This window comes from Oryctolagus cuniculus, chromosome 18, assembly GCF_964237555.1.
Source record: "Oryctolagus cuniculus chromosome 18, mOryCun1.1, whole genome shotgun sequence".
Taxonomy (NCBI): Eukaryota; Metazoa; Chordata; class Mammalia; order Lagomorpha; family Leporidae; genus Oryctolagus; species Oryctolagus cuniculus.
Window position 1 is genome coordinate 65,614,682 of NC_091449.1, and position 22,418 is coordinate 65,637,099.

The following is a 22,418-nucleotide window of genomic DNA, read 5'->3' on the forward strand; positions in this document are numbered from 1 at the left end:
CCAGAAAACGCCTCCTTCTGCCTTCCCGTCGGCTGGTGGTGCTGCCCCTGGCTGCATGGGGAGGTTGAAGCCTCCTGGTGAGATGTTTCTATGGTGACCAAGCAAATCAGCCTCTCAAACATAACATTTTCATCCATTTGTGAGGGAGCTGCTTGTGGCATTCAGACAGGCGTCAGCGATTCCCATCAACACCACCAGCTCAGCCCACCAAGGGGTCTCCTCCCTGCCCTCCCCTGCCCTCCCCACTCCACAGTGGAGCCGGGCGCGGCCTGTGGCCCAGTCCCTGTGCTATAACCTGCCCTCCCCGGGGCTCCTCCTGTCACTCCCAAGCAAGTCCTCCACGTCCCCCAGCCTCCTGGAGCCACGTAGGGCCCTGCGTCCTCAGTCCCTTTGCTCGGACACTCACGGCTGCCCCATCACGGCCCTGGCCTCCGAGCTGGTCTTCCTGTGTGCACTCTCCTTGCTCAGATCCAGCCCATCCTCTTCTTCTTAATCAAAGCCAGTCTCATGCTGCAAGTCTTCTCACAAGAACCACATCACTTCCCGCCCCTGGTGCACCGTCCGTGTGTGTGAGATGTCCGGGACAGGCACCTGTGCAGAGGCAGAGGTGGAGGAGCGGGGGCCGGGGTGAGGAGTGGGCCTGGGCGCCAGTACAGAAAGGCCCAAGGTTTCTTTTCAGTCTGATGCAAATATGCCGAAGTCAGAACGTGGTGACGCTACCACTTCGTGAATTTACTGAAAATCAAACTGTTGTAAAAATGGGCAGAGTAAGAGCAAAGAAGAGAGAACTGGAGAGGAAAAAACATTTTTTTTAGTCCCTGGATAATTTTTGAGTTTAACATTTCCTTTTCTGATTATTATAATAATCATGCTTATCCTAAGAAAATTAAAAATAGACAGAAGTATTATTGCAATGGTAATTACCAGGAGAGATAATCACCACTTAAGTGTTGATATATCTCTTTCTAATCTTTCCTGATCATATGTGTGTGTTTTAATGGGATCGTGCTCTGTTCCGCTGTGTCTATTAGTGACAAGAGAAAATGCGTGTCTACCTGTGGCTTCTCAACAAAGGAAGCTCTCAGAGGAATCTCAGGGCAATTTTTTGTGTCCAGGTGCAGATCCTTTTGCTCAGGGTTCCAAATAAAATAAAATCCCTGCGGTTAACAAGCAGGAGCCTGACCCTGAGGCCCGCTCACGCACGTTCTGATCCTCAACACCCAAGCAGTGCCAGGCCCCGCGCAGCCCGGCTTCCTGGGGCTCGGCTGTTGCTGTGCCCGTGCTGGGTCCAGAGGGAGAAACCCCGGACACTGCTTTCAGCCCCTGCTTACGGCCAACCTCGGCACCCGAATCCTCACCCTTGGAGCTCTGTGGTTCTGGCTCGTAGGGCCCGTTCTGTTCTGCAGCGGGGAGAAAGCTCGAGGGACGGGAATCCAGCGTCTCCCCCCACCAGGGATTCCAGTTCCACAGGTCCAATGTCCCCTGGTCAAGCACGGGCTGGAACCGTTAACTGGAAGTGCCCAGTGATAAGCGACTCATGCATTTTAAGTAACTTTGTTATAGTATGTGCTCATCCTTGTTCTATTTCAGCTACTAGTCACTGTAGTTAATCTCTTACTGTGCCTAACTTACAAATTCAACTTTGGGGTACCTTTTATTATTATATTGCTATGATTGTTCTATTTTATTATGAGCTGTTATTAGTAATCGCTTCCTGGGCCTGGTTTATCAATTAGACGTAATCGTAGGTGTGCATGAGTAGGAGAAGGCACAGCCAGGGCTCAGTACCGTCTTTCCCTCCACGCATCCACGGCACAGCTTGGAACATCTTCTCATCGTCCTGCTTCTCATAGGAAACACTCAGGTCTGTCCCACCAAGCCACGAGCACCAAGCCTCAGTGTAAAATCCTGAACGTGTCCGGGCCCTGGGGCCCTCGGGCTGGGTGCAGGTGCAGTTCCCTGGGGCCAGCGCCTTGGCCCCCATCACACCCCCAGTGGAAGACTCACCCTCTCACCACACCAAGGACCCACTGACTGCCCAGCTTGTGTCTCAGAGCCCTTCCAGACCGAAGCCCCCACGGCCACAGCCGGGTCCCCCCTGCACCTGGACGCTGGGCTTGATGGGCACCTGTCTTGGCCTCTTGCCCTGGAGCTGCAAAGGAGAGGACGAGCTGCAGGAACCCCCCTGCCAGCCGATGGTGAAACGGCCCAGAGTCCTTCAGAGTTCCCCTCTGGGGCCGGCGCCGTGGCGTAGCAGGCAAAGCCGCCACCTGCACGGAAGACCTCTCTCTCTCATCTCTCCCTCTCGCTGTAACTCTGCCTCCCAAATAAGTAAATAAATAAATCTTTTTTTAAAAAAATGAAGGCCCCAAGTCATACCCTGATTGCTTCTTCTGCGCAGCAGCCCGCTAGTGATTCCATTTCTCATCCCAAATCTAGCTTGTCCCGGGCCAGCCCAGCCCGCGGCTCCGTCAGCCACTGGCACCCCTTCTGCCCTGCTCAGCCGCTAGTTAGGGTAGAAGGGCTCCAGGCAAGCCCTGGTCTCCTAGGGTCTACTCGCCATCTGGGAACACCCCAGCTGTCTACTTTGATAGGCAGGGAAGCTGAGACCCGTTATCTCCACTCTCTGAGTGACTGGAGTGTTAGTGTGACTTTGGCGTCGGAAGCTTAGCATTATAAAAACGTGGGAGAGCCTGAAAGTCTGTGGAAACCAGAACCAGAAGATAAGCCTGTTTCGATGCAAAAACAAGTTGGGATCCACCTGTAGTTTTCTTTTCTTTTTTTTTTTTTTATTTTTTGACAGGCAGAGTGGACAGTGAGAGAGAGAGACAGAAAGGTCTTCCTTTTGCCATTGGTCATCCTCCAATGGCCGCCGTGGTGCGCTGCGGCCGGCACACCGCACTGATCCGAAGGCAGGAGCCAGGTGCTTCTCCTGGTCTCCCATGGGGTGCAGGGCCCAAGCACTTGGGCCATCCTCCACTGCACTCCCGGGCCACACCAGAGAGCTGGCCTGGAAGAGGGGCAACCAGGACAGAATCCGGCGCCCCGACCGGGACTAGAACCCGGTGTGCCGGCGCCACTAGATGGAGGATTAGCCTATTGAGCCACAGCGCCGGCCTCCACCTGTAGTTTTCCATGAAGCACATGTTTTATGAACTTTTAGACCTCTAAAGCGTGGGTTTTAAAAACCTTTTGCACCACGGCAGGTGCTGTGGCACAGGCAGTAAAGCCGCCACCTGCAGTGCCAGCCTCCCATATGGGCGCTGGTTCGAGTCCTGGCTGCTGCGTTTCCAGTCCAGCTCCCTGATAATGCACCCTAGTGTAAACACAAGATGGCCAAGTGCCTGGGCCCCTGCAGCCACGTGGGAGACCCAGAGAAAGCTCCTGGCTCCTGGCTCCAGCCTGGCCCAGCCCTGGCCATCATGGCCATCTGGGGCTAATCCAGTGGATGGAAGACCCCCCATGGCTCTCTCCCTCCCTTTCTCTCTCTCCCTATGTATGTATGTGTGTATGTATATGTACATATATAGTGTATATGTACATATGTATAGACATATATATAGTGTATATATATATATAACTCTGCCTTTCAAATAAATAAATCAATCTTAAAAAAAACTTTTTGCACCAAAATAAACTTACCTTTTCATTCCATTTTCCTAGAAGTTTGGAAGCACCCTTGTACCAAGCCTGAAGAACCTCAGTCTTATGTATGATACAAGGTTGTGTAACATACTAAACCAGAAAAAATGTGAGCTATTACTCCTGTCCCCCTTGAAACCATTGCTGCAAGCAAAGTCTGTTGTGTGTGCATTGCACAAGGGAATTGTGCTGGGGGACGCTCACGCTGAGTGTGCATCGCACACCCGAGTGTACACTGTACTTAGAGAGCCGGGACGGGGGACGCTCACGCTGAGTGTGCATCGCACACCCGAGTGTACACTGTACTTAGAGAACTGTGCTGGGTGACACGCTGAGTGTGCATCGCACACCCAAGTATACACTTCACAGAGAACTGTGCTCAGCGAGTCTTGCACGACCTCTGACCTCTGCCACCATCTTCCCTCTCCTCCACAGGCAACCCTCCTGCCACTGGCACGGGGACCTTGCTGGTGACCCTGGAAGACGTGAATGACAACGCTCCCGTCATCCACCCCACGGTAGCTGAAGTCTGTGATGACGCAAAAAACCTCAGCGTCGTCATCTTGGGCGCGTCAGATAAGGATCTGCACCCAAACACAGATCCTTTCAAGTTTGAAATCCACAAACAAACTGTTCCTGACAAGGTCTGGAAGATCTCCAAGATCAACAGTAAGTCTGTCTAGAACATTCTGCCTCCCCCTTCTGACCTTGAGCGCATCGTTCCTCTTTCCTTGAGAGATCTTCCTCTCCAGCTCTCGCGTGGTTGAACTCAGGGGTGCACGGAACGTGCCGACAGTGTCCCTTCCAGCAAACCAGTCGTGTGTAGACAGGGCTCAGCCGCTTCTCCGTAAGCACTGCCTCGTCCCTCCTCTTCCCCGCACTGCCCGCGGTGCGGTACACCCCGCCCTCTACCGTGCTCATAGCCCCACCGTCCTCCCAACACCTCTGCGGGCTGCATCTCTGCTGCCCCGAGTCTCCCGTCACAGGCCTGTCATCCACACCTCCTCCTCTTCCCTTTTTCTTGTAACTAAGCCGCGCAGGTTCTTTGTGTGTCGTGGCTTGCACAGAGCCCTGGCCGGCCGCTCTGAAGACGGGAGCTCCTTGCTTCTGCCCCCTCCCTGTCTCCTGGCTCGGAAACAGGACAGAGTGTACCCCAGCTTCCACCAGCAGTTGGGAGTGGCAGTGGCACAAGGCCTCCCACAGGGACTGAGGACAAGCGGACCCCGGCTGTGAAGACTTGCTAAAGCCTTCCTCCCTCCACTCCCCTTTTCCGCTGTGGACATCTTCCAGCTCAGGGTCGGCAGTGACCGTGGCTTTGCTTTCAGACACCTGGCTTTCCTGTCCCACGTGTCCTTTCTCCCACTTAGGAAACTCGCAAGCCATGTCTGCGTCCCCAGCCTCTCCTCATGGGCCGGCGGAATTAAGAACGTGGCCCGGCGCTTCCCATCTGCCTTACGGGGGCTGAGATGGCAGCACCTATCCAGTTAGGAAAGATCCCCCCGGCACACGGCCCCACCGCCCCCTTCCCATTCGTGAACTCGCGACAAAGTTCACCTTGTCTCCCGATAAAGCCAAAACAGGAAAGAGAGAGAAGCGCGCATGCGTCAGAGACAGCCCCTGTCTGCAGGGACGGATTCACCCCGCCGCTGTGCTGCTGACCTGGGCAGGGTTCACGTCTCACATCAGCCAGGGAGGGCGTGACCCATTCCATCACATTTTGAAGGTGCCCTGTACAATTGTGCATAAAATTTCCCATTACGGAGCCTCGTCTCTCTTGTTATGGCCCTATTTCATGTCTTACTTTATTAGTGACCCCCACTTGCTGTTGATTCTATCAGCCTGCTTCTCTTTTTATTGCCTCTTAAAGAATGGATTCGGCTGCACTGATCACTTTTCATTGAGCAGCGCTTCTCTTGTTTGAGGGGTTAGCTGTTAGTCGCTGGGTGTTACGGCGGTGGCTGTCTCAGATGCTCACTGCTGGTTCTTCCCCGGGAGAGACTTCCTCGTTCCAGAGTTCCTCCTCTGTGGGAGGGAAATCAGAGCGAATCCGCCTCGCAGCGGAGCGATGACCACGTCAGTCATTCGGGCACTTCTGCCACTGTCACCTCCCGGGATGGCCGTTCTGCAGCCGACGTCCTCTTCCCGGCACCACGTCTTGTTTTCCCTCCTGCTTTCCTGAAGCAGAACGTGCCGCCTCAGCTCCATTTCTCTTGTTCCCAGCTGTTCTCTGAGTACTTAGCGCTGTTTACGCCAAGAGAAGAGTGGCTTTAAAAAGTCCCCGTCAGGCCGGCGCCGCAGCTCACGAGGCTAATCCTCTGCCTGCGGCGCCAGCATCCCATATGGGCGCCGGGTTCTAGTCCCGGCTGCTCCTCTTCCAGGCCAGCTCTCTGCTGTGGCCCGGGAGTGCAGTGGAGGATGGCCCAAGTGCTTGGGCCCTGCACCCCATGGGAGACCAGGAGAAGCACCTGGCTCCTGCCTTCGGATTGGTGCAGCACACCGGCCGCAGCACACGGGCCAGAGCAGCCACTTGGGTGGTGAACCAACAGAAAAAGGAAGACCTTTCTCTCTGTCTCTCTCTCTCACTGTCCACTCTGCCTGTCAAAAAAAAAAAAAAAGTCCCCCTATCATTGGAGTGACTGAGAAGAGCAGGCGGCCAGGGCAGGGGGGTGGGGGCATGGCCACTTCTCAGTGCCACAGGACATGGGACACGAGGAAGCTTGTGTTTGCACTCAGCTCTCGGGCCGGGGGCTGGGGCTCCGTCACAACAGTGCAGACGCCGCCTCCCTGACAACACGCGGGGACGCTGCCCGCTGGGCGGGGGGGGAGGGGCTTCCACGTAGCTCTCTCCTCCTTGAGCGCCATGTCTGTGGAGACGGACTCCCAGGTGTGACAACGTTTCAGGGTTCTTGGTACCCGGCCATTTCCGTAACTGAGTACGCTGGAGACTGGTCACAGTAGCACTGCGCCGCAGAACTCTGCCCGCCATGTCCGGTACAGGAGCCACCAGCCACGCTCGGTGCTGGGCACTTGGCACGGGGCTAGAGCCGCTGGGGAATGCATCTGTGGTCGCTCCACGGCTGTGAACCGGAGCTAAGCCTTCCCGCGAGCTCACCTCTGAGGCGGCCCCGTTCTGTGCGCGTGGTGGGGTGGAAGCCGGTCCTGTCTCACCTGTCCTCCTCGTCTCTGCAGACACGCACGCCCTGGTGAGCCTGCTGCAGAACCTGAACAAAGCCAACTACAACCTGCCCGTCATGGTGACAGACTCGGGGAAGCCGCCCATGACCAGCGTCACAGATCTCAGGGTCCAAGTGTGCTCCTGCAAGAATTCCAAAGTGGACTGCAACGCCGCGGGGCACCTGCGTGCCAGCCTGGCGGCCGCCCTGCTCACCACACTCTTCACCTTAGCCTGTAAGTCGGCCTCACGGCGGTGCCCACAGTGGCGCGTGCCGGGCTCACACGCCCGTTGCGTTCCCGTCTGCCTTCCCGAGGCAGCTCATTGTGGGGGGAAACAGTCACCCTCGGCCTAGGCGTGCGCCACAGAAAAGGCTCCCTGTGGCAGCGCTGCCGCGGGTAGTGGCACCTCAACAGCTCGCCGCCGGCCCGAGGGCTGTGCGCGCCTGCCCCGAGCTGTCCCGCAGCCCAGGGATCGGCAGAACCGGCCCCAGGTGCCCCTCGCTGTGAGCGTGTGAAAATGTGCCCAGGGTGGCCCGCTGGTCCACCGGGGCCTAGTTCTCTCTGCCTTGTGCAGTGGCCTCTGCAACATTAAAGTCAATACTGTAGCTTTCTAAGACCAGAGCGTTGGCAGAGGGAGGCTGGGCTGCAAGGAAAAAGAAAGATAAGTGAGTGCGCCCCACCTTTTTCCCACTGACTGGTGGCAGTGACTGTAATAGAAACGTTCTTTGAAACAAAGGAGTTCTCTCGCTGAGTGGTAGAGGCGGGCGTGACAGGAGTAAATCTGTGTCCGTGACTTCCTGCTGGTGGAGCGTTAGTGACTACACAGCTCCCGTGTGCTGGGGCCCCCGGAAGTGGCCTGTGGGCCTTGCTGTGAGAAAGCAGCGGTCACTGTGAACCAGGAAGTGTGGCAGTGGCCGTCTAGAAGAGAAGGCGTCGCGGCCTGGTGGCCGAGGGGTGTGGGCGGCAGGAAGTGACCCGGCGCGGCAGCGTTCGCGGTGCCTAAGCTCCGTGCAGAAGCAGGGTCCCCTGGGAAGCCCTAGGAGGAGAAGCCCCTGAGGGTCCCACTGAGCCTTCAAACTGCATTTCCCAAACAGAGCCTGCGGTCTCCCCCCCCCACCCCCCCAGCCCTGCCCCTGCCTGACTCTCCTCCCAGGGCTGCACCATCTCCTCACCGTCATCCCTGTGGCTCCTTCCAAACCCTCAGGCTACAAAGCCCAGCAGTCTGACACCTTCCAGCCACACCCTCCACCCCCAGCTCAGTTCCTGTCTCCAGGCCTGGCTGATCTCATGGCTTCCTGACACCGCCTCTGCATGAGAATATAAGGGGAGGCAGGGGCTGGGTGTCTTGCCTAAACCTCATCTGTGAAGTAGAAACCAACTGAATCTGCAGAGGGGAAGACCCGGAGCTGGGGCTGTGGGCTGACAGGAAATGCGGAAAGATTTTCAAAAGGGAATAAAACAGTCAGGCGAGACATGCATACAAGGGTGACCAAAGAGCAAGACGGTCCAGACGTGGCGCCCCGCGATGCCTGCGTCAGAGACCCTAGCCCCAGGCACGATTCCCCAGGAGCCCTGGGAGCTGTGTGAGGATGGATTCCACCTCACAGATGGAGGCCTGGACAGCTCCTGTCTGCCAGCCCGCTGGGTGCACTGTGCAGCAGGAACGAGGAAGAGGGGGGCAAGTGTAAGACTAGGAGTGCGCGGGTGTTTATGCCAGGCGACCTGAAACCAGGCAGACGGCCTCCGCGGGCCGACACCACTCCTGCAGCGTGGTGACGCACAGCACCAGCACTCCAGAGACGCTCACAGAACACCTCACACTTAAGACCGGAAGTTACACTTCCCAAAGGACCGGAGCCAGCTGGAAAGAGTTGAACACAGAATTAACTGACTCTGAATTTGGCAGAGAGGAGGGGGCAGGGGGAGGGACTAGACTTGAAAGTGCAAGGCCTGGGGCTGCCACTGTGCCGTAGACGGTTCAGCCTCTGCCTGCAGTGCTGGCAACCCGTTAGGCCCTGGCACTAACCAGAACCCCAGAGCACTAACCAGACACCTGAGCACTAACCAGACACCCGGAGCACTAACCAGACATGCTGAGCACTAACCAGACACCCGGAGCACTAACCAGACACCTGGAGCACTAACCAGACACCCGAGCACTAACCAGACACCCGGAGCACTAACCAGACACCTGGAGCACTAACCAGACACCTGAGCACTAACCAGACACCCGGAGCACTAACCAGACACCCGAGCACTAACCAGACACCCGGAACACTAACCAGACACCCGGAGCACTAACCAGACACCCGAGCACTAACCAGACACCCGAGCACTAACCAGACACCCGGAGTGTGGGGAGCAACTCGGACTAGACTAAGTTACTGGAATTAAGACTTATTCTATGCATCTGCTCTCCCACAATATGGCGCTGGGAGAGAAGAAAACAGCTTCTACACAGCTGCCTCCAGTTCAGCCAATAAACTGTAGGACTTGCTCCTGATTGGAGGAGAGCAGCGTGCTCGGCGTGTGGGCAGCCGAGTTGGGATTGGCAGAGGAGGACTATAAAGGAGGAGAGAGAGAACATGCACCAGGAACATCTAAGAGGAACATCTATCTGAAGGAACACCTGTGCAGCCCCCGAGAGAGCAGGCCGGCGGTGTGCCGCTCCCCTGCGGAAGTGGGGAAAGTGGCCAGGGGGAACCGCCCTTCCACGGAGGTGGAAGGGACAGTAGCCAACCCGGGAAGAACCAGCAGCAAACCTGGGGAGGGCCGAGCAGACGAAAGAACAGCGCAGGGTCCTGTGTCGTTCCTCCACGAAGAGGGGGAGCAACACCGGAGCACTAACCAGACACCCGGAGCACTAACCAGACACCCGGAACACTAACCAGACACCTGAGCACTAACCAGACACCCGGAGCACTAACCAGACACCCGAGCACTAACCAGACACCCGGAACACTAACCAGACACCCGAGCACTAACCAGACACCCGGAGCACTAACCAGACACCCGAGCACTAACCAGACACCGGAGCACTAACCAGACACCCGGAGCACTAACCAGACACCCGAGCACTAACCAGACACCCGGAGCACTAACCAGACACCCGAGCACTAACCAGACACCCGGAGCACTAACCAGACACCTGGAGCACTAACCAGACACCCGAGCACTAACCAGACACCCGAGCACTAACAAGACACCCGGAGCACTAACCAGACACCCGAGCACTAACCAGACACCCGGAGCACTAACCAGACACCCGGAGCACTAACCAGAAACCCGAGCACTAACCAGACACCCGGAGCACTAACCAGACACCCGGAACACTAACCAGACACCCGGAGCACTAACCAGACACCTGAGCACTAACCAGACACCCGGAACACTAACCAGACACCCGAGCACTAACCAGACACCCGGAGCACTAACCAGACACCCGAGCACTAACCAGACACCCGGAGCACTAACCAGACACCTGGAGCACTAACCAGACACCTGAGCTCTAACCAGACACCTGGAGCACTAACCAGACGCCCGGATCACTAACCAGACACACTAAACACTAACCAAATGCCCTCAAAACTAACCAGACATGCCGAGAGCTTACCAGATGCCCTGAGCACTAACCAGGTGCCCTGAGCACCAAGCAGATGCCCTGCTATTCGGCACTTTCCTCTATAGTTTCCTCGTTGGTTTAGGGGCTGGATCCCACTTTACGGTGAGAAAACCGATCTCGGAAGGCTCCCAGGCGTGTGGCAGTGAGGCCGGCGCCTGCCATCAGCCCCTTCACAGAAAAGAAAACGAAGCACTTCCATTCACTGTGTGCCGGTGGTGGCTTTGCTGCAACTGAGAACTGAGCTGAAGAACCTGCACCCCTTCTTTGACGTCTAAAGACAAGGGAGATAATAACACATGATAAGAGTAACCGAAAATAGGGCCGGCGCCGCGGCTCACTAGGCTAATCCTCCGCCTAGCGGCGCTGGCACACCGGGTTCTAGTCCCGGTCGGGGCGCCGGATTCTGTCCCGGTTGCCCCTCTTCCAGGCCAGCTCTCTGCTGTGGCCAGGGAGTGCAGTGGAGGATGGCCCAAGTGCTTGGGCCCTGCACCCCATGGGAGACCAGGAAAAGCACCTGGTTCCTGGCTCCTGCCATCGGATCAGCGCGGTGCGCCGGCCACATCGCGCCAGCCGCGGCGGCCATTGGAGAGTGAACCAACGGCAAAGGAAGACCTTTCTCTCTGTCTCTCTCTCTCACTGTCCACTCTGCCTGTCAAAAAAAAAAAAAAAAAAAAAAAAAAAAAGAGTAACCGAAAATAATGAGAGAAAGTTAAGCAGGGCGAGCATTTTAGCCTCGCGGTTAAGACACCCACGTCGCACATCAGAGTGCCTGGGATCTGAACTCCTAACCCCAGCTTCCTACCAGTGCAGACATGGGGAGGCAGCTGGGAGGGCTCAAGTGGCTGGGCTCCTGTCTCCCATGGGGGAGGCCTGGATTTGGTCCTGGTCCTGGCCCAGCCTTGGCCATTGCAGGCACTTAGGGAGTGAACCAGCAGTTCAGAGTTCTCTCTCACACACAGATCAGTTTCTGCAAACGAAATAATTGCTCACTGTCCGTGTTGGTGTTTAAACCACCTGCTGATGGCACTGAAAGGAGGCACCGCCCCCTGGAGCCGACCTGTGGACCTGTCGCCTGTATCTGGTTTCTCTAGCAGGCTCCGGGCAGTAAGCACAGGCAGACTTCTCCAGAAACCTGTTCTGATCATTGCTTTAGGCCTCACAAAGCAACCCTGGCACGAATATTAAAGAATGTGCCAGGTGAACCATTTTAACAAGTCAAAAGTCTCTCACCCGGGGAGCAGGCAGGGTGCGGAAGCTGTCTGGGGCACAAGCGAGGTGACCAACAGGCGCCGAAGCCAGCCACTGAAACTGTCCTTGGATGTTACCTTTTTCATCAGCGCCTTTTGTATACAGTAACATTCACCCAGTGTAAGTACTCAGCTGGCTACAATCGTGTAGCCACTCGACAACCACGGCTTCCTTGGCTCTTATTGCCTGCCTCGTATCAGGCTTCCCCTGAAGACACTGTTGCCTGTTCTGCAGTCTCTGAGCTGTCTCGGTAGCTTGTGCTTCCCGCCGTGAGATGAATCGCAGGCAGAGACAGAGCGAGGAGATGCAGGAGACCCGGCAGAGCGGCTGTCCACCGCCGCAGAGGCCCGAGCCACGCTTGGCAATCCGTCTTCCTGGACGGTGGCCCTTGACCCCGAGAGCTTTCTGTGAGCTGTGCCTGGAGGCTAAGAGCTTTATGTAAATTCCATCGATCACCCCTGTGGTCGTCCCACGGCCCTGGGAAGCAGGATCGATCACATCATGGTCTAGAACTGACTGGAAATAAGGAACTGGAAGCCAAGTTAGTGGATTTTACTCAGTTGTTTTTCTCTCTGCATAACCAGTTAGCCCCTCAGGGAACCGGTGGGGACGTCCAGAGGTGTTTGGTCACCGTGACCAGGATGGGGCTGTCAGTGGCACCAGTGGGTGGAAGCCAGGGGTGAGGGCCACCACCCTTCAGGGCACAGGACACACCCCTGCCTGGGCTGCGTTCTGAACCCAGGTCCGGGCGTCCTGTGGACAGGGCTCCTCCTGATGACCATGCTGGGTGGCGTGGCGTGGCGTGGCGTGGCGGCCCCACCACTGCTCGTCCCCAGGTGGCTTGAATGAGACGCCACGTGCAGGAACTAGTGGGAACACCAGTCCCCCCCCCCCCCCCCCCGCCCCATGACGTGTTCTCGGAGCTCACCGTGGTGAGAACGCGAGGCTAGCCTAGCCGTGTGACCGGCTGAGCAAGCACTGACCAGAACAGGTTTCTGGAGAAGCCTCTGCCTGTGGCCTACTGCACGGGGCCTGCTAGAGAAACCAGGCACGGCCAAGAAGTCGGCGCCGTGGGGTGGTCAGGGAAGCCCTCGTGCTAAGCTCTGGCAGCTGCGAGCGTGTGACCTTAGACACAGAGGTGAATAAGCCCAGGATCCGAGGACGGGGAGGCTGCCCTGCATTAGCCAGGTGAGGCCTGTGTAGCCACAGAGTCCACGGAAGAGGAAGGAGGAGCAGCTCGAGACGGTGGCAACCGAGGGCACTGGAGGTGGGGCGGAGAGGCGGAGGGCGGAGCCATGATCCGCTCGCTAGGAACTGGACAGGTAAGGAAATGGGTTCTCCCGGGGCTCCAGCCCCTGCTGACCCCCTTCGGACCTGTGACGTCCAGAACGGGAAGAGAGCGCATGCGTGTTGTTCTCAGCCCCGGGTGTGCAGCCGTTTGTTGCAGCAGATAGGGACGCGGGAGCCCCCGAGGGGACCTCGCTCTGGCACCGAGTGTCTGTGCGCCTGGAGCCGTCATCAGTGCGAACGCTGCAGTCAGCGTGCTCCCGGGGCAGCCACGGCCTGTGCTCCGTGGCCGCGGCGCCCACGCTGCTCTTGGGCAGAGGAGAGGCGCGCGTCTCAGACCCTCCCAGCAGGTGCAGGGAAGTCGGGCCGAGTGGGTGGCTCCGCCCTGCAGAACAGCGGGCCGCGCTGTGGTCAGAGCCCGGGCGCCGCCGCCCCCTGCTTTGCTCTTCTGCTTGGAATCGAGTCGTGGTCCCTCCCAGCCTAACTCTGAGCCTTCCCCCATTCAGGTCTGTGAGAACTGCTGACATCGAAGCTTGACTCCCACGTTCCCATAGCAACAGGAGAAAGAACAAAGAACAGTCTATCCAAATCTGAAGATGGTGGTTTGCAGCTCTCGAACTCCACGCCTGGGCCTCGGTCGTTGCCGGTTTCTGTTTTCTTTGCGATTTCACTTAGTCTGTACTTGGCCATCTCGACGGCATCTCCCCTCCTCTTTTAATTAACGGAATCCTCTGCGTTGTCCCTGAGTGTCTAGCGATCACGACAGGTAACTTGAGCTTGTGGGGGCAGGAGCAGTGACTACTTTCTCTGATGTGTTGCCATGACGCCGGCCAGTGCGCCACACATCCGGCTTCGTCTGTGGGTTAGTCTTTGTATATGTATGAGTATCTGTATGTGTGTATACACGGTATTTATAGACAGACCGCGAGGAGAAGCCTAGCTTCCATACGTCACTCTTCCGTGAACGGTGAAACAGAGAGAGGGGAGACGCGACCACGGCTGGACCCTGCTGGGGCCTCAGCATCTGCCCACTCGCCGCAGGGCAGCGGCCCCCGCACTGCAGCTGCCTCTCCACCGCCTGTCCGGTCTGCCCGCTGCCATGACAGCCAGGCAGGTGCACAGAGGGGCCGCGCAGAGAAAGAAGTCCTTTCTGGCTAGTGTGAGGACTGCCAGCACGCGCCATGGTCCTGAGCCAAGGCGGTGATGAGCAGAGAAGGGGATTTTACGGTCGGACGCCAGGCACAGGGCGGAGACGCTGTTTCCGGGATCGGCCCACAGTGGTGTGCATCCCGAGTCCCCGGTAGCGCTGGCCTCACTGTAGACAGTCTCTCCCACGTCCCCTGGGGCGCCATCACGGAGGTGAGGTCGCACACACATACCAAGAGGTCGGCAGGTACCATGCTGTATACACATATGTACCCACCTGTATAGACAGACATGTATGCACCTACACGCCGTTCGTTTCCTATACACACGCATAAACTAGAGTACATGCAGGTAGTTTTAAAAGTACCCTTTTGTGTGGATCGACTACCGTTGTTTGCAAACCTGAAAATAAACGCTGTTTCTTCTGTATGAAATGGAATTGATTTTCATTCTGTGAGCACGGAGCAGTGAGGGAACTCGGTGCGTGTGCCAGCGTTAGCTTCTTGCCAATGAAATCTAAACAAACCAGCAAAGCTCACACCAAACTTCTCCCTCCAAGCAAACTAGCGACAGCCTGTGGCTTCCGCTGGAGCTCCCCACAAACCAGGTGCGGTGAGTGTCTTAGCACGTTTTAATGCAGCTGAACGAATGGGCTTCACCCCACACACATGTGCGCGCTTTCTTATGCAATCCACGTTTGTCCCGGAGTTTCCAGTTCCTTCCGTAGGAAGCAGGAATCATCTGTTGTCTCTGTTGTAGTGCAGTTATGCAGATCGACTTACTCACATTGTATTTGTTTCTCTAGTCAATCATTTGGGACATATAGAATGCAGAGGGGTTTTTTTCTTCCATTGAAATAAATGGGTAATTGGTGGTTAACACTGCTGATTTCTACGTTGTGTCTAATGTTGCTGGTGGGGCCTTGTCCTGGAGGATGTGCACATGTGGGGGCCCCTGCACACCCCTGTTAGACGCGTCCACTAAGGCAGACGCACCAGCTCGGAGCACGGGCCTGGGCTCACCCTCGCACGGGGCAGGCAGCCGGGAGGATGCTCTGAGCCGACGGATGGTCCTCCGTTGGTACAGTTGCGACTGTCCGTCTACAGTCCCGAGACACAGGGACTGTGTGCCGTTGCTTGCTCATCTGCCCGGGCAATGGCGCACCTTGGACGTGACATGGTGGCTCCGTGAGCACGTGCCTCTGGGGAGCAGGGGAAGCTAAGCCGTCCATTTATGCCACGGGAATGCAGCCTGGGGCTTGGTGGAGCACAGCCATGTGCCCCCGGGAGCACCCCACTCCACTCCTGTGGCAAGGCACAGAGACAGTGCTCACCCTAGGGCAGCTGTCCAGGTGGTCGGCAGCCCGACCCATGGGCTACCTAACGGGGAGAAATCTCACCTCCATCGCCAACTGAGCCACCTCCAGGGAGAACGACGCCGACTGCCACAATCATCAGAGGAGGCGTCCCCAGCCTGCCCCCCGCCACTCCGACCATAGCGTAACCCGGCTCAGGACTGAGAGCAGAAGCAAAGCGCTCGCGTCATCCACAAGCAGCAGAGGCCCCAGCGTCCCCTCACCTGAGCGTCTCTCCTTTACCGAGAAAGAGAGCGATTCTTAGAAGCCCAAGCGCGGGACACTGTGGCCGCCAGCAGTTTTAACTTGCCAGAATATGATACATTGTTTAGCGAAAGCAAAGGAACAATTAAAATGTTATTCCAGTCTTACCTGTGCATTTTATCCCAGTCCAAGTTACTTTCCAAAAAAAAAAAAATTGCCTTTCCCAATGAGCAAGCCTAAAACTCAGGGCTTTGTGTCCACTGGACAACGCCACGCCCTCCGTGCCCCTTTTTATTAACCCATCACAGTTCCTCGAAAGCACATACCCTCCCCCATTTCACTCACGATCTAATTATTTCCGACGATTTGCTGTAGGGAGCACATGCAAACATTTTCTGATGTCAACAAGTTTCCCCTAGCTTGCCAGTCCTCTCCCAGTGCCCGTTGGTTGGGACAGATGGACCTGCTGCAGGGACTTTGGCTAACTCGGCACGGGCCGAGCAGCGGAGCAGAAGGAAGGCGGCTGCTTTTCCTGGTAGGTAGCAGAGACCCCTGATGGGGGCCGACCGACTTTTCCTGGTAGGTAGCAGAGACCCCTGATGGGGGCCGACCGACTTTTCCTGGTAGGGAGCAGAGACCCCTGATGGGGGCTGACGGCGAGGGGCCTGAGCCCCGCTCTGCCTTGCCACTCACTAGGGGGCGCTCTAGGGGACTTTGTGAGAACTCTGAAATGACACACACAAGACAGTCACCGACTCTTGCAGGTGGAATCCTGTCACCCAGGAGTTGTGCTGAATTCCCAACCATCCGCACGAGACAGGGTGGCCTCCTGCCACGTCTCGGCCTTCTGGCTAAGGTCAGGTGGAGAAGGGGCCTTACCTGGAAATGGCGTTGTTGCAGATGTCACTGGCCAGGTGCACTAGGCTGGCACATCTGGGAAGCAGAGAGAGACGCACAGGGAGGGCAGGCTCTGTGCAGACAGGGGCAGGGGCTGCAGCGGTGCGGCCCCATCTAAGGAACCCAGGGCTTGCAGGCCGCGGCCCAGACTCGGCGAGGCCGGACGAGGACCCCAGAAGCCCCCCAGCTGGCTCCCACCAGGACCCCGGCCTTCGGGCCTCCGGATCCGAGGAGTCCGTTTCCACGGCTCCAAGCCACTCCCTGTTCCTGCAGCCCGGGGAAGTGAACCCGGGCCCCGAGTCCCGCGAAGGCAGTGCCCCCAGCGGGAGGCGTTTCGCAGCCGGAGATACTGCAGCACCCGGGAGATTCTTGGTTGTCGTGAGTCAGGGCGGCACCGGTGTCCGGGGGGAGACGTCAGAGACCCTGCTCCACACCCTGCGAGGCCAGGGCCCCCTCTCCCTCGACAGCAGCCAAGAACTGGCGTCAGGCGCCCCTGGAGCCCCAGACAGGAAACTCAGAGAATTCTAGGATGGCAGGAAGAGCAGCGGCCACTCGGGAAGCCCCCTCCCGTCCTTGTGTGACGGCAGCCTCTGTTTTCTCAGCGTTGTGCAGCGGGACCCTCTGCGGACGGCGGGGAAAGGGAGGTGTGGGTGTGGTCGGTGATCAAGCGGACCCCGAACGCCAGTGCCCGGGCCGCCCGCCGCAGGGAGCTCTGCAGCTCGGCAGTGCCCGGGCCGCCGCAGGGAGCTCTGCAGCTCGGCATGGTCAGCAGGGGCGCTCTGTGCAGAGGGGTGGCGGGCGAGGGTCCCGGGGGAGCGGGAGAGGGGAGGTCGCTGCACCAGGGGCCCAGGCGCCCGTCTCCACGGCCACACTAGGTCTGCTGCAACACGGGCGGGCTCCCCTCCGGCCTCCCTCCGGCCCTAGAGCACACGCAGCCGGTCCCAGCGCACAGACCCCGCCGCCCACTCCCACAGGGGCCGCCCCGCCCCGGCCCGGCCGTGTGACGTCACTGACCTACAGCCCACCCGGGCCGGCGAGCCAGCGCGTGCTCACTGGGTCACGCTGAGTGACAGCTCGCCGGCCCGCGATGGCGCGTTCTGACGGACGCAGCGCTCTGGACACTCCCAGGACTCAGAGACCGGCGGGTCGGATACACCCTGCATAGCCCCTGTGTGCCGCCACCGCCGCCCGGCACCGGCAGGCTGCTGGACATGCCGGAACTCCCGTCAGGGCCTGTCCGGCCCTTCCCGGGAGACCCCAGCCTGCAGTGACCCCCCTGAAGCACAGCTGCACAGTCTCCTCAGGGGACCCCTGGCCGCCTCCCGCAGGGCCGCACACCAAGCACCGCTTGTCTGCTCCACTTGTGTGTAACTGGCGCATCCGCCTCGCAAACCAGGGCACCGGTCACCACGCGGGGTTGGGTGAAGGGGGCACGAGGCTGGCCGTCCTCCTGGCAGTGACAAGGGTAATCGGGTTTTCTCGGAGGCCAGGCACCCAACCAATGCAGCCCGGCTCTCCAGAGAAAACCAGCGCCCTCTTTAACTGCAGCCCACGCAAGGCCACGAAGCCGCTCCCGAACGCCTTTGCCCCACTTCCGGTTCTGCTTCCCCTTCTTCCGCTACGGGCGGCGTGGGAGGCGGGGCTATGTGAGAATGGCGGGGAAGTGCCGGGCGGGGCCTCGTCTCCGGACGGAAGCTCGAGGTTCGGAGGCCTTTTCCGGCGCGTGACGGAAACTACAGCCCCCAGAATCCTCCGCGGTCTCGCGAGCGGCCTGTCTCGTCGCGAGAAGCGGCGGCTAGGGGCGTCTGCGCGGACAAACGGAAGTCTAGGTGACGGTCTGAGACATCGCCGCCAAGCTGGGAACCGGGGAGATGGCCGAGACTGACCCCAAGACGGTGCAGGACCTCACCTCAGTGGTAAGCGACAGCCCCGAGCACGCCCACTGCGGGGTCCTCAGAGGTGCGGCTTCCGGGGCTTCCCCGGCCCAGGCGCGGCCGCTTGGCCCCTGGTCGCCGGGTGTGGGCCCCGACCCCTCCGTGGCCCCTCACCTGCCCGAGACCTCCTGGCCGCGCCTCGCCCGCCCCGGGTGCCCCGGCGACGCTGCGTGGTGCGCGGCGGCGGGGGTGGGAGCAGCTTCGGGGCCGGAACCTGGACCCCGGGCCCGCGGCGGAGACAGGTGTGGACCCGGGACAGGTGTGGACGCGGCTTGTTCGTTCGTGCTGTTTTTTTAGGTGCAGACGCTCCTGCAGCAGATGCAAGACAAATTCCAGACCATGTCCGACCAGATCATCGGGAGAAATATCCTTGTCCCGGGGCGGGCGGGTGCGTCCGGTGCGCCGGCCTTAGCCGCAGGCCGAGCTCGCGGGCCGGTGCAGGAGCAGAGGGCCGGCGGCGCCAGAGTGGCGGCCCTGGCTGTCCCCGGGAGAGCCGCGCTCTGCCCTCCCCTCGCCGGGGAACAGGTGTGTGTGTGGCGAGTGAGGAAACGAGGCTTAGGGAGGCAGGGGTCTCCGGGAGGCGGGGGACCCCCGGGAAGCTGCGGCGACGTGCGCGGGTCTGCGGCCGTCTGCGTGCTCCTTAGCTCGGCCACTCGATGACATGAGCAGCCGCATCGACGACCTGGAGAAGAACATCGCGGACCTCATGACGCAGGCTGGAGTGGAGGAGCCGGAGGGGGAGAGCAAGACGCCCGCCCCGCAGAAGAGCTGAGGTGAGCACGCGGGCCCGGGGGGCCTGAGCCCCGGTGCAGACCAGTGGTCAGCGGTGACCCTGGCCCGCCCCCACCCCCCACCCCCGTGGACTCCAGGTCCCGACGGTGTCCGTGGCAAACACTGGCCGGCGTGGGCTCCCACGGAGTTCACATCATCAACATGGGCCAGCGCGGGCTTCCCACGGAGTTCACGCCATCAACACGGGCCGACGTGGGCTCCCACGGAGTTCACGCCATCAACACGGGCTAGCGTGGGCTCCCACGGAGTTCACGCCATCAACACGGGCTAGCGTGGGCTCCCACGGAGTTCACGTCATCAACACGGGCCGGCGTGGGCTTCCCACGGAGTTCACGCCATCAACACGGGCCGACGTGGGCTCCCACGGAGTTCACGCCATCAACACGGGCTAGCGTGGGCTCCCACGGAGTTCACGCCATCAACACGGGCTAGCGTGGGCTCCCACGGAGTTCACGTCATCAACACGGGCCGGCGTGGGCTCCCACGGAGTTCATGCCATCAACACGGGCCAGCGTGGGCTCCCACGGAGTTCACGCCATCAACACGGGCCAGCGTGGGCTCCCACGGAGTTCACGCCATCAACACGGGCTATCGTGGGCTCCCACGGAGTTCACGCCATCAACATGGGCCAGTGTGGGCTCCCACAGAGTTCACGCCATCAACACGGGCCAGTGTGGACTCCCATGGAGTTCACGTCATCAACACGGGCCGGCGTGGGCTCCCACGGAGTTCACACCATCAACACGGGCCAGTGTGGACTCCCATGGAGTTCACGTCATCAACAAGGGCCGGCGTGGGCTCCCACGGAGTTCACGTCATCAACACGGGCCGGCGTGGGCTCCCATGGAGTTCACGTCATCAACACGGGCCAGTGTGGACTCCCATGGAGTTCACGTCATCAACACGGGCCGGCGTGGGCTCCCCACGGAGTTCACGTCATCAACACGGGCTGGCGTGGGCTCCCACGGAGTTCACGTCATCAACACGGGCCGGCGTGGGCTCCCACGGAGTTCACGCCATCAACACGGGCCGGCATGGGCTCCCACGGAGTTCACGCCATCAACACGGGCCAGTGTGGGCTCCCATGGAGTTCACGTCATCAACACGGGCCAGTGTGGGCTCCCACAGAGTTCACGCCATCAACACGGGCCGGCATGGGCTCCCACGGAGTTCACGTCATCCCACCAGTAACCACGGTGATTTCCTTACCCTGAGAAACCCTTATCACTGTGAGATTTTTCACTGGTTGGTGGACTTTTTTGGGGGGGTGTGGGAGTCCAGATGATGTGAGCCACTCGTGGGACCGCCAGGGGCTGTCTTGGGAGCTGGGCCATGCGCAGCTGGAGTGCGGCCACCCTAGGCCTGTGCCACAGCCGCCGGTGGTGGCGGCCCTGATACACCCCGGAAGTCAGCTCGCTCTTCTCTCGTCCCACTGGCACCATTTTAATTCCCTGTAAAAACTGAATTTTGAGGTGGCCAACTACGAAGCACTGTGTTCAGGGAGAGAGACCTGATTCCCTTCTCAATCCCTGGGCTGCCCGAAGCAAGTCTTAAGGGACTCTGAAGTCGAGGTGGCTCCGAAGTCCAGGGGGACACCGAGGCTGGTACTGAAGTCTCCGGTCGGCTTTGAGACGTGGCTTGGGTCGGCTCCTTCCCTGAGTGACTCGCAGAACTGCTTCTGTTACGTTCTGTCACCTGTTGATTTTCTGGAGATAATTTGAAAAATATCTTGGTAGCTCTAGAAGTTCCTCTGGGTCTCTACGTATCATGTGGCAGTCAGAAATCCTAATAATAAGGGGCCGGTTCTGTGGCACCCACCGTCTACAGTGCCAGCATCTCATATGGGCACTGGTTCAAGTCCCGGCTGCTCCACTTCGATCCAGCTCTCTGCTATGGCCTGGGAAAGCAGTAGAAGATGCCCAAGTCCCTGGGCCCCTGCACCCATGTGGGAGACCTGGAAGAAGCTCCTGGCTCCTGGCTCTGGATCAGCCCAACTCCGACTGTTGGGGCCACCTGGGGAGTGAACCAGCAGATGGAAGACCTGTTTCTCTGTCTCTGCCTTTCTCTGTAACACTGCCTCTCAAATAAATCTTTTTTTTTTTTTTTAAAGATTTTATTTGAGAGGTAGAGTTACAGACAGTAGGAGGGAGAGACAGAGAGACAGATGTTCCATCTGCTGGTGCACTCCCCAACTGGCTGCAATGGCAGGAGCTGAGCCGATCCGACGCCAGGAGCCAGGAGCTTCTTCCAGGTCTCCCACGCGGGTGCAGGGGCCCAAGGACTTGAGCCATCCTCCACTGTTTCCCAGGTGCATTAGCAGGGAGCTGGATTGGAAGAGGAGCAGCCGGGACTTGAACCAGCGCCCACAAGGGATGCCGGCACTGCAGGCGGAGGAGTAACCTACTGCAGCCTGGCACCAGCCCCTCAGATAAATAAAGTGTAAAAGAAAAGAAAAGCAATAAAGTGAGAATTTCCTCTAGAGTTGCAGCATTGATGAGCGTCAGACAACAAGGAAAGTACAAAGAAAGGAAGGGGAAAAGGAAACAGAATTTAAAAAAAATAATAAAGACCGCCAGCTGACCCTGCTTGACTTTCGCTAGAGCCTTGGGCCAGAAAGGAGCCCCATTCAGCAGATTGGGACAGGGCTTTGGCGGGGCTGCGCGGGGCTCCCTGCGTGCCGGCACATCCTGAGAGGCCCGTTGATGGTTTTCCGCCTTCCCCAGGTCGCCGGGAGCCACGCTGAAGTCTGCGACACCGGACGTTTCAAGCCGAGAGAAGACCGAAAGGCTTTCGCAGCTGGCTGCTGTGTGTAGACAGGTTTTACGTAACCGTGTGCACTCACCACACGCCGTGTAGTTAGGTTAGAGTGAGGCCCGCCCCGCCCCGCCCCGCCGCTTCTCAGATGCGGCACCCTCCCCTCTTGGAACTTGGTTAGTTGTGCTCTTCCTTATTAAACACTAACACTTCGGCGGTTCCAGCACACAGTTGTCCATTTTTAGTGTGTTTCTGTGGAGTCCTCTCTCCCCTCCATTCCTCTTGTAGTGGTTGTGAAGTTGCCGTGGGACTTTTTATTAGACACATTGTGACGCTGTTGGACTTGGTGACCTACGATATTTGT

General features: G+C 58.7%; 2 protein-coding genes and 1 long non-coding RNA gene across 5 annotated transcripts in view; 2 read left to right on the forward strand and 1 right to left on the reverse strand.

Moving 5' to 3' along the window:
* CDH13 (cadherin 13) overlaps nucleotides 1-14,553 on the forward strand; it is a 1,467,366-nt gene extending 1,452,813 nt beyond the window's left edge. For all 3 annotated transcript variants that reach the window (XM_051847323.2, XM_051847322.2, XM_070062800.1), the window contains 3 exons: nucleotides 4,078-4,311; nucleotides 6,832-7,050; nucleotides 13,480-14,553. In XM_051847323.2, coding sequence (XP_051703283.1) covers nucleotides 4,078-4,311; nucleotides 6,832-7,050; nucleotides 13,480-13,487 — 461 coding nt within the window. In that variant the 3' untranslated portion in view covers nucleotides 13,488-14,553. The remainder of the gene's footprint in view (nucleotides 1-4,077; nucleotides 4,312-6,831; nucleotides 7,051-13,479) is intronic.
* Nucleotides 1-17,490, reverse strand: part of LOC138846592 (uncharacterized) — a 30,334-nt gene extending 12,844 nt beyond the window's left edge. Inside the window, exon 1 of the long non-coding RNA XR_011384129.1 lies at nucleotides 16,557-17,490. This is a non-coding gene — a long non-coding RNA (uncharacterized lncRNA). The remainder of the gene's footprint in view (nucleotides 1-16,556) is intronic.
* Nucleotides 17,491-18,196: 706 nt separating this feature from the next.
* On the forward strand, nucleotides 18,197-22,280 carry HSBP1 (heat shock factor binding protein 1). The gene is made up of 4 exons (XM_002711660.5): nucleotides 18,197-18,490; nucleotides 18,806-18,872; nucleotides 19,162-19,281; nucleotides 22,024-22,280. Exons 1-3 carry the CDS (start codon nucleotides 18,446-18,448, stop codon nucleotides 19,278-19,280), a joined length of 231 nt encoding a protein of 76 aa, XP_002711706.1. The 5' UTR covers nucleotides 18,197-18,445; the 3' UTR covers nucleotide 19,281; nucleotides 22,024-22,280.
* Nucleotides 22,281-22,418: the final 138 nt, after the last annotated feature.